The 14042-nt window shown below is 41.0% G+C and overlaps 1 protein-coding gene across 1 annotated transcript in view; it reads right to left on the reverse strand.

Moving 5' to 3' along the window:
* BMP6 (bone morphogenetic protein 6) overlaps nt 1-14042 on the reverse strand; it is a 169135-nt gene that overhangs the window by 36752 nt on the left and 118341 nt on the right. Inside the window, exon 2 of the mRNA XM_081295328.1 lies at nt 2483-2675. Within this exon, the coding sequence (XP_081151454.1) occupies nt 2483-2675 (193 nt within the window). The remainder of the gene's footprint in view (nt 1-2482; nt 2676-14042) is intronic.

Below are 14042 nucleotides of genomic sequence, written 5' to 3' on the forward strand. Positions count from 1 at the left end.
AAAACTTACCTGGTCCAGTTGTCTCTTATCAGTTAAAACACACGTTTCTGCACAGCGCAAAGTGGAGACCTACCTTCCGAGAATCTTCCCCAACCCTCCCTGGGCCAGGTTTTCTGACTGCCTCCCATGTCAGAAACCCCGGGTCGTCCCCTCTTCTGCCCTCAGTCGAATGTAGGACTCAGCATTGGAAAACTTGACTCCCCGACCCCCCTTGTCAAGGATGCCAACTATTTTGCAACCCAAACACTTCTTACATGAAGTGAACCCATCAAGGGTTACAAATGTCACTCAAACACAGATTTGGACACACAAGTTTCCTCACAAGCCTGGAAAGGGATTTTGAGCCAAGACACCCCAAGACAGTACAGATGGGGAGATCAAACCAGCCCCCACCAGGAGTCCTCTGGAAGAACACGAGAGGCAGCGGGAGGCCTGGGCTCCCCGCCCACAGATAAGGAAATCTGGCCAACCTGGAACCCTTCAAAAGCAGGAGCTTCTCCCATTCTCCCAGGATCCCCCCTCTCCTGTGCTCCAAAATCAAACAATCCAAACGCCAAATGCTCCCATCCTAGAAGACCAAGAAATGACAGCCCTCTGCTTTGATAGGGAGCCATCCAAGGTTGGGACCTTCTGGGACCTTTGTTTTCCAAACTCACTGCTGGCCTTGAGAAGTATGTCGCCGCCATTTGAAGCACAAGGCAGCTGTTGTTTTTTGGCTCGAGTTCAGTGTAAACCTTACAAAGTTTCTGTTAGCTCCTTTTAAAATAATAATAATAATAATAATAATAATAATTATTATTATTATTATTATTATTATTATTATTATGAAAAATCCCATAGTCACTAAACTCCCAGCTTAGTGTTTTTACTCTAATGCTTTTCTCCCAGGACAGAGAAAACCATGTTTCCCAAACAAACTCCTGAACCAAAAAAATGTACCAGTACAAAAGTTATTCCCACCAGAGAAATGTAATGGAATAATTAGATTGAAAAATCTATATGTAAAGCCATTCCAGAGAACTGCTGAGTGCCAATTCTCTCCAAAGTCTCAAAAGATGAATATCTAGCGATGAATAATTTGCTTCCCAAAAGAACCCTCCCCCCAACAGCGAAGCCATCAAATATGCTTTTATTTAGGAGTGACAATCAGGCTTTGGAAACCTTCCCTTTCATTCTGATTTTTGATCCATCATAAAGATACCACAATGGCTGTGTTTAGTCATTATTTAGCTGTCCCAGCTTGGAACTCATCTACAACCCTCAGTGGATACTCCACACCATGATGAATTCCCAGCACCGGCCATCACTCCGTCTTGCTCCATTCACCCCGTTAGAGACTTGAACACGTACAAGGGTTCAATGCGGGTGGTGCTTTCGAAACGAAAGTGAACCCTTCATAGATCAAGTTCATGATTCCAAGGATTTCAGCATGCATATTTGTGACAGACCCACACACAGATCAATAAGTTCAGAAGAAACCAAAGTCATTCCTAAATCTCTGGAAATTCTTGGGAAGTCAATAGTCTTCCAAGACCAAAAGCAAGAATCTGGATGCATGTTATACAACCAAAGGTGACAAATTCTTTAGAAAGCCTGTAAGTACAGGGTTCCTACCCTCCAATACACTGTTTTTCTTTCTTACCTTTTTATCTACCATACAATTGCAAGAATATTATGTCACTGGCTTAATTTCGACCTTGTGCACACTGAGAACTACACAGTGATGCTAACCTATGCATTATGTGCTTGATTCTCCCTGGACTGAACCCTTAAGTACCAAGCAAAATCCAAAGTCATTGGCTGCTTTTCCATGCACTACAGATTTGAACTACCTGCTGCGACACTTTATCCTTCTGCCCAGTTCTCCAACCATCACTCCATGGAAGCTATTATTATTATTATTATTAGGCAGCTCCATGAACATATGTCATTGCAGCTTTTTTTTTAAATGGTCTAGACTCATTTTAGGAAACAAGAATAATACAGACACATTGGGGAAAAAAAAACTATCATTCCCTTATATCCAAATGGTAAAAAATATATTAAACCCACTTACTCAAAGGTGAAATCATGTGTGTTTATTAAATGCACAAATAACCTTGTTGTCATCTGAATTAGTATCATTTATAAGCATCATTATATAAATTTAATGTGTGCATTTATTTTAGCCACCCCTGCCCGTCATTCAGCGTGGGGACCAAACAATAATGGAAAACATTTTATCCCCAATTCTCTCAAAAGGTGCTTAGTAAGTCCTCCTAGCTGGCTTGCTCAGGAAAAGATAAGTACTTGGGAAATCAGCTTATTGGGGAAAAAAAATCTTTTCGGCTGAACAGCTCCCTGGAGAACACCCACCTCCTCAAGTTCACGGGCTGTCCCTCCACTGCTAAGCACCTTCCACAGACACACTTGGGGCCATGTGACGACGGAGGGTGAGAAATGGGGCCGGGCCCACCTTGGGGGCTTCCTTGAGCCTTCATACCTGTGCTGATGCTCCTGTAAGACTTGATAAATGCTGATAAGAAAAGTTTGGTTTTTAAAACTGCCCACAACACAGTCCTTGTAGATGCGGAATTCTGCAGCCGTCACAGCCTCACCCTCAGGAATCTGGGATAAGTTGAACTTGAACTCTTTGTGGTGTCGCTGGCGAGGGGAGAACTCCTTGTCGTACTCCACTATAGGATTAAACAAGAGAGAGTGACAGCTATTGTTATTGACTAAGGGCCACAGGCTCGCCTCCTGACAGGGGTCGGGGGAAGGACGCTGGCTACAGGGTCAGACAGCCCAGTTCACCATCACCGCAGCCCCTCAGGACCACATGAACTTCTTGGGCCGTTTGCAGTTTAAACACTTTGGTTTGAGTATTGGGTACAATGAATTGCATGACAGCTAGTTCTTTGGACCCTTGGCTTCAGGGTCTAAATAACTGTCATGCAATGACTCTCCCCGAAAGTAGGGAGAGTCTGACTTTGTGGGGAAAGGTGGAGAATGAACGAACTCCCATCCTGACCACCACGCCCTCCCAGCCCACGTCCCTCCCAGGGCTTTTCTCTCCTCAGTTCTGTTCACAGGTCACCATCTGCCGCTGGCATGACCCAGGTGGCCCTGCATTGAACTTGAGTGGGGTGGCGTGAGAGCACTGGGTGGGGGGAGAGGACAGCATATTCTCCCCTGGGCCTGAAGTTCTACCTCTGACTGAGGGTACAGCTTTGGAGAATATGGCTCCCTGCTGTCCACCTGCTGGGGGAAGCTGGGGGTTGAATGATGGTGGGGGGGACCCTCTGCCCTGGTAAACTGTCGGAACCCCATTTAATCTGTGAGTAGATCCCAAGCAGAACTAGTACGTGTGAGGGAATCACCAGTGGTATCGTTCACTATTTTCTAATGGTTTACACTGAAAGAAATCCTTTGGAAAAGGATTAGGTCTAAAATAATTAAATTAATTATATTAAATTATTAGTAATTTAAATTATTTGAAATGATGCTAGTTTTCCAACCGTGGATGAATGGATATGTGGTGTAGGCACAATGGAATACTACCAAGCCATTAAAAAGGAAGGATATTGTGCTGTCTGTGACAATGTGGAGGACATTATGCAGAGAGAAATAAGCCAGGCTCGGAAAGACAAACCCCATAGGCTCTCACTGATGCATGGAATTGAGGAAAGTCAAGCTCAAAGAAAGAAGCAGAGGTGGAAGGGTGGTTGCCAGGGGTTAGGGCATAAGGGGAGGGTGGGGATTTGGGGAAAGTGGGTTGGTCCAAGGGTCCAAAGATCAGTTTTGCATTAATTTCACAGATCTATTTTATAGCCTGGTGACTAATAATACCATAATGCATACTTGAAATTTATTAAAAGAGTACATTTTCAGTGTTCTCATCACACACACACAAAAATGAAAACATCTTATCTCTGTGAGGGGATGGAGACCTTACTTAGCTTGGCAGTGGTGATCATTTTACAATGTATGTGTGTATCAAAACACATACATTTATATCCCTTAAATACATACATTTTTTGTCAATTACACTTTGATAAAACTAGAAAAATAAGTTTTTTAAATGAAATCTTTTTCCTGCATGAAAAAATCAATACAGAAATTTGCAATTACTGATTATCATTTTTTGAAGTCAGCTTCAGCTCTCAAATGTATACATAAAGTCCCGTGTGAGAGAGACGACATGAAACCTCAGGGTTTAATTCAGAGTCATTATGAAGGAAAAAAAAAAGGTGGGTTCTGTGGCCACTAGCCCTGACTCTGTCCCCTGAGTCGAGAAACACTCCTACCCCTCAGTGCCTGTTAGTTTTTTCTCAGTGGCAACCGGGAGGAAACCTCATGAGCAGATCCACCCTGGATGGCAGAGCCTTCCTAGGGCTCATGGGCAGAAAACAAAACTAAAATCATTTGCCACCTTGAACTTTTGACTTCCTCCCCACGTGTTGTTTCTTATCATGATCAAAGAAAAGTTGTGAAGATTCAGAATATTTTTTTTAAAAAATCAAAACACCTAAGAGCTCTCAAGAGGACCCAACACCCTTGATGGCATTTACAGAAGCTAAGGAGAGAGGAGCCTTCTATGGGGACAAGATTTTAAACAGAGAACTTCTGGAATGGACATGTCATTATGCAATGATTCTTTAATGTTGGGATTTCCTTTTTTTCCTTTTTTTTTTTAAAATTTTGGGGGTCAAAAAAGAACAAGCTTTGGCTTCTGCAAGCACTTGAATGTAAAGTAAAAAGAGGTCCAACCAGAAAGTACACACCCCAGTTCAGCCCCAACAGGACAGCAGGGTTTCTAATTAGTGGCCGAGCATGAAAAGCAATATTGTTAAAGAGTTCACCCAAGGACGTGCACACGGGACACTGTATCACTTTCCCCCAAACTGATCTGCCTTTTAAGTCTGATATGTTATCACTGTTGGTTAAAAAAAAATTGAATCAAATCTGATTTCCCAAAGAGTCTTTCTTAAACAACAACAAAAAAACCCAAACCCAGAGCTTTTCTATAGAGTCTTTTGGATGCTTAATTTCAACATTGCTACATGAAAATACAGAGAGCATGTATAAGAAGTCTTTCAATCTCTCTTACTATGAATCAAGAGTTGGAGGAAAAAAATACAGATGTGAAGTGAGACAGAGGATAGTAACTAAGACTTTTCAGTTACAAAGATTCAAGATACAAAAATTTCCATATATGAGGAATGTGGTAGCTAGTTTTTGACAGGTGCACCTCCAAGAATAAATCACCCTTCCCTGTATTCATACACTCGAGTGGTCCCGTAATCTGCTCCGTAATCTGCTTTGGACCATGGAATGCAGCAACAGTGGAACTCAGCCATTTTTTAGGTCAGGTTGTAAGTACTGAACTTTCTTCCGCACTTGTGTGAGAAAAGATGGCAGCCGTGTAAGAAGCTGGACTACCCAGAGACCTCCATATTGTGAGGAAGCCCAAGCTAGCCATGTAGAGAAGTGCATGGGAGGAGAGTGAGAAGGATTGAAGGAAGAGAAGAGAAGAGAGAGAGAGAGAGAGAGAGAGAGAGAGAGAGAGAGAGAGAGAGAATATGAACGAACACACCACAAATTGGCCAAACACTCAGCAGAGGCATCAGACATGTTATAAAAGGTCATCTGGGCCATCAAGTCCAGTGGCCATCTGTTCTCACCATCTGGTTGCAACTACAGGAGCAACCTTTCTCAAGAATGGCCCAGGTAAACCCATCATCTCAGAGGACTGTGAGGGGTGACGATGCATCGCTGGTTTTAGCCACTTTGTTTTGGGGGGATTTGTTTTGCAGTCCCAACAGGATAACACAAAAAGAGAAAAGACGACAGGAGAGGCTAAGAAAGGGAGCAGGAGAGCGCAGGCGCATCCGACCATGCTAGGAAGGGGAAGAGTGTGTGCAATTCTTGAGGATAAGGATTATGCAATGCTGGAAGGCAGTGCGGATGACTAAGGAGGAATCCTGGCAAATTCTCACAGATGCAAAGAGATAAAGATCCTAAAAATGCGAAAAAGAGAAGCCCAGTTCAAAGCATTCATTTAATCACAATGTGAACTAGAACCCGCTGCCTTTTAAGGGCATTTTCCCATTTCTCCTCTACCAAGACATTCTCAAGGCATTCTGCACATTCTTTTCTTTGATCCTTCTTGGGGGACACTTATGATCTCTTTTGCCCCTCGAGTCTCTGATTTCAACCTTTCCCTTACTATGGGTCTTCTGAATGCCCCATTGGTGTCTCTCAGCTCCCAGCTGAAGGTCTTCCCCACTCTGCCAGACAACTCAGCCACCATCCCTGAAGTCTCTCCGGAACTTCTCCTTTCTCCCCTACTCTTTTGCCTGTGGTAGGATTTGCACAATGCATTTGCGAATGTCTCACGGGGGTTAACACAATGTGGTTAATGGAAATAAACACAATGTGGTTACTACTTCCATATGCATCTGAAGGCCACAGTGGTAGAATTGTAATATTTCCAATGAACTTAGCAATTCCAGTTATAGGACTATGGATTGATTCCCTAAATGTCAAATAGTTCAGTAAATAGGAAAACAAGGGAAAGAACAAGGGCTAAGTTTTGAATTCGGTCTTAGTACCTAGCTGTAATCCTAATATTCGTCTTATCAATGGTGGTGCTAATGTGGTATACAAGGAAGTAGGGACCAAGATGGTAAGGAAATGTCAAATTGTGACACTTGTTTGGAATTCCAGCTCCCCCCTCCACTTATGTATATGATATTAGTCAAAAGTTTCAGGGTTAGTTAAGTGGGAAGAATTCTGAAGAATAAGTGAAACATTCTACATCAATAGCCCGTGGCACGGCATAAGTGCCCCATAAATGACAGTTGTGATAACCACTGGCTGTTATTTGAGAATCTAGCTCCTCTGGACTTAGAGTGCGCCTTTGATGAGCAATTCAAAATCACTCCTCAGTCCACACATCAAGCCAATTAACACTTTCCCTAAACTGGCTTTGGAACAATGCATTCTGCAAAACGGGTAGTGAAATCTCAACATCCTTGGTGTTCAGTTAGTGAACGGTGCTGCGTTCTCTTGGGCAAGAGTTCCTAGAATTTAATTTCAAGGACAAGTTAAAACACTTTCAAAGAATGGTGATGACCTCATACAAGGTCATTGACATCTTCTGTCTGCTCTTTGTAAGGACAATAAAACAACAAATGGCATTCCTTTAACTATGATTTCATTTCTAGAAATCCTTTTAATACCAAATAAAACAGAAAGGACCTAATTGAAGAATACACTACCACCCTCTAAATTGAAAAAACACTTGGCTTTATAAATCTCCCTTTCTCTTTTTGGCTTCAGACCCTCTCTACCAGTTGAAGTTTTAGGTCAGTCCTAGATCTTTGGCCAATATGTAGGAACTGTAGGCCCAAGGAATCAAAGCTACTGGTTTAAGATGGAAAAGGTAAATTATGTAACATTATACATACAACAGTCTTGCCCGGGTCCCACGCAGGTGGTGGAAATGGGGTTCCTCCTGGTGGAGTGGGCTGGCTGAGAAATAAAAATTAAGAAAAATAGAACAACGAAAAAAACCCCACACGACACAGAAAGTAGTTTCAAAAGTGGGGGCAGGACGGACAAGCCCATCTGACAGATGGAGCTTCTAGACTCTGGCAAAATGGAGCCCGGGCCTGCTTTATTTATATTGGGAAATATCAATGACCTTCCATAGAATGTTCTTCACCAAAAAAAGTTAAAGGTGAGCTATTCAGTTCCCAATGGGTTGCACCCATCTCCAGATCAATATCTTCCTAGCAGAGTAGAGGTATAGGTCACGTGCATTGGGCAATCTATTGCCACGGGAGAACCCCGGACAGTGCACAATGCCAAACCTAAATCTCCCTGGCTACCATACCGAGAGAAGACCCTCATGTAATTCACAGATGGCTTCCCACACAAAAGGTACTGAGGATTAATAACTCATCTATACAGGGTAGTGAGCTTTGCTGCAGCATGTTCACAGGTACATAAAAACATAATTTGACCAATTTTACTCCCAAATACTGCAGATGACTATAGTTAACCGGCACTGAGCTTCAACACCAGAACATCACCTTCCCTCTCCATCCCCTCCCGCCTCTGCACCAAAGCTACCTTGTGTCAAACAGTGTTTATCATTACCTTGCTTTAAAAAAATGAACAGTTCTACTACACGCGTGTGAATCACTAAATTACAGTGTGTAGTTTTTCTGTTTTCCTTAAAGCCTCTCCTGTGCAGGCGCGATGGGAATTTTCAGGTCCATTAGAAACACAGGTGTGGTCACAGAGCAAAGAGGGAGCCCTCAAGGCCAGCCAGGCTGCCCATCAGGCTCAAGTTTCATGGTGAGCGTGGCTGCTCTGCAAATGGGGGTGACCTCTCAGTCCTCGCCCATCTTGAATATTAAAAATATGGGCACTTCCTCACAAGCGTTGGGGAGGAGGTGGAGAAACTGGAACACGTGTGCATTACTGGTGGGTTTGTAAGATGGTGCAGCCACTGCGGAAAAGAGTAAGGAGGCTCTCAAAATACTAAGCATGGAATTACCTTATCTTTCTCAATGTATTTGCAAAAGAACTGAAAGCAGGTCTTTGAACAACCTCTATAAACACATTCATAGCAATATTCATAAAAGCCAAAAGCTGGAAGCAACTCAACTATCCACCAATAAAAGGAAGGATAAGCACAATGCGATATATACACCATATTTACAACAATGGAATATTATTCGGCCTTCAAAAGGAAGCAAATGATGACATGCTACATCACAGATGGACCCTGATGACATCATGCTCAGTGAAATGAGCCAGTCACAAATGGACAAGTATGGTATAATATAATGAGGCACCTAGAGTAATCAAGTTCACATAGACAGAAAACAGAATGGAGTTGCCAGAGACTGGAGAAAGGAAACAGGGAGTTATTGAATGGCTACAGAGTTTCTATGTGTGAAGATCAAGTTCTGGAGGTAGATGGTGGTGCTGCTGCAGAGCAGTACGGATGGATTTAATACCGCTGAACTGCACACTTAACGTTGTTAAAATGATAAGTTATATGTTATGCATATGGACCATAATTTAAGAACCTGTTAAAAATGAACAGTTTTTTAATATGATTGTATCTAAGTTAAAAACAATTCTTCACCATCCCCTAATATCCAATCCATCCTCAAATTTCCTGAAATATCTCAAATATAAACTTTCTATGTTTGGTTTAGTTGGATCAGGATCCTGATCCTAATAGGGTTGACCCATTATATTTGGTTGTTTTTGTCTTTTAAGTTCATTTTTATTAGTGCTTGTTGTTTATACAGAACAGTGGGTTTTGTTGTGGCAAATTCATAGGTACCTAACAATATAACTTGATCGATCTCCTCCAAATACTTCTGTCCTCCCTTCCTGTGACCTTTCCCTCATCCCTAACCATCACCCTTATACTTTCATGGTCCCTTTTTTCCTTCATTTCCCCTCTAGCTTCAACATATGAGAGAAAACACACGATACTCTTCTGAGTCTGACTTATTTCCTTCAAAATTATGTCTCTAGCCAGGCACAGTGGTGCGTGTCTGTAATCCCAACAACTCGGGAGGCTGCGGCTAGAGGACTGCAAGTTCTCAGCCAGCCTCAGCAACTTAGTGAGGCTGTAAGCAACTCAGTGAGACCCTGTTTCAAAATAAAATATAAAAAGGGCTGGGAATGTGGCTTAGAGGTAAAGCACCCCTAGGTTCAATCCCCAATACCCACCCCCGCCAAAAAAATTACATCTCTAGTTCTATCCATTTTCCCTGAAGTCTCTTTAAACTTACCCAATCAGAATTTTTTTTAAAAGAGCTCCATTAGCTCCAAAATAATAAAGAACCATACAACTAACAACATTTTTAATGATGACCCATTCAAACTACTTCAAGCTGCCTTTAAAACCTGGAGACTAGTTCAGTACTCCAAGAATGACGGACAGGAAGGGGCAGGTTCCACAGCTGTGGGCCCAGGAAGGAAGCTCAGTGGCAGCTCCCTTGACTGAAGGTTCCCTTGCCTGTTCTGCCACCTTTCATCTGTATGTACTCTTGGGACTTACTGCCAGGGACACAACCCACGAGGTGTCGTGAGGCTTCGAGTTAGACTTGCTTCAGGAATCTGTTGGGGACTGTCCTCTCACATGCTTTTTTTATTATAATTAAATGCAATAGTGGGATCTGTTGTTGCAACCCCTCTCTTTTTTTTTCTCTTTTTTTTATTGGTTGTTCAAAACATTACATAGTTCTTGATATATCATATTTCACACTTTGATTCAAGTGGGTTATGAACTCCCATTTTTACCCCGTATACAGATTGCAGAGTCACATCAGTTACACTTCCACTGATTTACATATTGACATACTCATGTCTGTTGTATTCTGCTGCCTTTCCTATCCTCTACTATCCCCCCTTCCCTCCCCTCCCCTCTTCTCTCTCTACCCTCTCTACTGTAATTCATTTTCCCCCCTTGTATTATTTTTCCCTTTCCCCTCACTTCCTCTTGTATGTAATTTTGTATAACCCTAAGGGTCTCCTTCCATTTCCAAGCAATTTCCCTTCTCTCTCCCTGTCCCTCCCACCTCTCATCCCTGTTTAATATTAGTCATCTTCTCATGCTCTTCTTCCCTACTCTGTTCTTAGTTACTCTCCTTATATCAAAGAAGACATTTGGCATTTGTTTTTTAGGGCTTGGCTAGCTTCACTTAGCATAATCTGCTCTAATGCCATCCATTTCCCTCCAAATTCTATAATTTTGTCATTTTTTAATGCAGAGTAATACTCCATTGTGTATAAATGCCACATTTTTTTTATCCATTCGTCTATTGAAGGGCATCTAGGTTGCTTCCACAGTCTTGCTATTGTGAATTGTACTGCTATGAACATCAATGTAGCAGTGTCCCTGTAGCATGCTCTTTTTAGGTCTTTAGGGAATAGACCCAGAAGGGGAATAGCTGGATCAAATGGTGGTTCCATTCCCAGCTTTCCAAGAAATCTCCATACTGCTTTCCAAATTGGTTGCACCAATTTGCAGTCCCACCAACAATGTACAAGTGTACCCTTTTCTCCACATCCTCGCTAGCACTTGTTGTTGTTTGACTTCATAATGGCTGCCAATCTTACTGGAGTGAGATGGTATCTTAGGGTGGTTTTGATTTGCATTTCTCTGACTGCCAGCGATGGTGAGCATTTTTTCATGTACTTGTTGATTGATTGTATGTCCTCCTCTGAGAAGTGTCTGTTTAGGTCCTTGGCCCATTTGTTGATTGGGTTATTTGTTATCTTATTGTCTAATTTTTTGAGTTCTTTATATACTCTGGATATTAGGGCTCTATCTGAAGTGTGAGGAGTAAAGATTTGTTCCCAGGATGTAGGCTCCCTATTTACCTCTCTTATTGTTTCTTTTGCTGAGAAAAAACTTTTTAGTTTGAGCAAGTCCCATTTGTTAATTCTAGATATTAATTCTTGTGCTATGGGTGTCCTATTGAGGAATTTGGAGCCCGACCCCACAGTGTGTAGGTCGTAGCCAACTTTTTCTTCTATCAGATGCCTTGTCTCTGGTTTGATATCAAGCTCCTTGATCCATTTTGAGTTAACTTTTGTGCATGGCGAGAGAAAGGGATTCAGTTTCATTTTGTTGCATATGGATTTCCAGTTTTCCCAGCACCATTTGTTGAAGATGCTATCCTTCCTCCATTGCATGCTTTTAGCCCCTTTATCAAATATAAGAAAGTTGTAGTTTTGTGGGTTGGTTTCTGTGTCCTCTATTCTGTACCATTGGTCCACCTGCCTGTTTTGGTACCAGTACCATGCTGTTTTTGTTACTATTGCTCTGTAGTATAGTTTGAAGTCTGGTATCGCTATACCACCTGATTCACACTTCCTGCTTAGCATTGTTTTTGCTATTCTGGGTCTTTTATTTTTCCATATGAATTTCATGATTGCTTTCTCTATTTCTACAAGAAATGCCATTGGGATTTTGATTGGCATTGCATTAGACCTATAGAGAACTTTTGGTAATATCGCCATTTTGATGATGTTAGTTCTGCCTATCCATGAACAGGGTATATTTTTCCATCTTCTAAGATCTTCTTCAATTTCTCTCTTTAGGGTTCTGTAGTTTTCATTGTATAAGTCTTTTACCTCTTTTGTTAGGTTGATTCCCAAGTATTTTATTATTTTTGAGGATATTGTGAATGGAGTGGTTGTCCTCATTTCCATTTCAGAGGGTTTGTCGCTGATATACAGGAATGCCTTTGATTTATGTGTGTTGATTTTATATCCTGCCACTTTGCTGAATTCATTTATTAGCTCTAATAGTTTCTTTGTAGACCCTTTTGGGTCTGCTAAGTATAGAATCATGTCATCTGCAAATAGTGATAATTTAAGTTCTTCTTTTCCTATTTCTATGCCTTTAATTTCTTTTGTCTGTCTAATTGCTCTGGCCAGTGTTTCGAGAACTATGTTGAACAGAAGTGGTGATAGAGGGCATCCCTGTCTTGTTCCAGATTTTAGAGGGAATGCCTTCAATTTTTCTCCATTCAGAATGATGCTAGCCTGGGGCTTAGCGTAGATTGCTTTTACAATGTTGAGGTATGTTCCTGTTATCCCTATTTTTTCGAGAGTTTTGAACAAAAAGGGATGCTGTACTTTGTCGAATGCTTTTTCCCCATCTATCGAGATGATCATATGGTTCTTATTTTTAAGTCTATTGATGTGGTGAATAACATTTATTGATTTCTGTATATTGAACCAGCCTTGCATCCCAGGGATGAATCCTACTTGATCATGGTGTACAATTTTTTTGATATGATTTTGTATCCGATTCGCCAGAATTTTATTGAGGATTTTTGCATCTAGGTTCATTAGAGATATAGGTCTGTAGTTTTCTTTCTTTGAAGTATCTTTGTCTGGTTTAGGAATCAGTGTGATGTTGGCCTCGTAGAATGAATTTGGAAGTTCTCCCTCTTTTTCTATTTCCTGAAATAGCTTGAAAAGTATTGGTATTAGTTCCTCTTTAAAGGTTTTGTAAAACTCTGCTGTATACCCATCCGGTCCTGGGCTTTTCTTAGTTGGTAATCTTTTGATGGTTTCTTCTATTTCCTCAATTGATATTGGTCTGTTTAGGTTGTCTATATCCTCCTGACTCAATCTGGGCAGATCATATGACTTAAGAAATTTATCGATGCCTTCACTATCTGCAACCCCTCTCTTTTGAAGAAGTGATCTCTGTCTTCAAAGTCTGGCCAACTTATCTGTTGAATCATCTGATTCTGGTGTTTGGGGGAAGATTTTTAACGATTCATTTATTTTCCTTTTTAAAATTTTTTTTTGTTTTAATTAGTTACACATGACAGTACAATGATCTTGACACATCATACATTTGAATCAAATGGGGTATAATTTCTCATTTTTCTGAGTGTACAGGTTGCAGAATCACATTGGTCATGCAGTCACGTATACACATACAGCAATACTAGTGTCTATTTTACAGAAATAGTCAAGCTATTTTTTTAACTCAGTGTGCATTATCTAAAGGTTTCTCAATATTGGTTTAATTTTTCAAATTTGTTGCTATGATTTTTTTCCATAGTATTATGTAATCTCTGCTCTGTCAATGGCTATTTATATTTTCCATTCCTAATAGTTTACTTGCGCATTTCCTTTTTCTTGACTGAACTTCTTGGGGGGTCATTTTTCCCCCACTATTGGTTGACTGTAATAAAGGTATTATAATAGTGGTATCTTACTAATAGCATTCCACTAAATCTGAATTATTTCAACTAACGTTGTCTAGAGGAAAATAAAGACACCAACTTTTTTTTGTGTGTGTGTGGTGCTGGGGATTGAACCCAGGGTCTTGTGCATGCTAGGCAAGCACTCTACCAACTGAGCTATATCCCCAGCCCAACACCAACTGTTTAAATTGCAAACACAAAAGAGAAAATTAAAAAGGAAATGAGAAAGGAGAAAAAGAAGCCAAAAATCTACTTAAAACATTTATTTTATTTATTCCTCATTTACTAGAC

The sequence above is a fragment of the Spermophilus citellus genome (assembly GCF_964194105.1).
Source record: "Spermophilus citellus genome assembly, chromosome: 5".
NCBI lineage: Eukaryota > Metazoa > Chordata > Mammalia > Rodentia > Sciuridae > Spermophilus > Spermophilus citellus.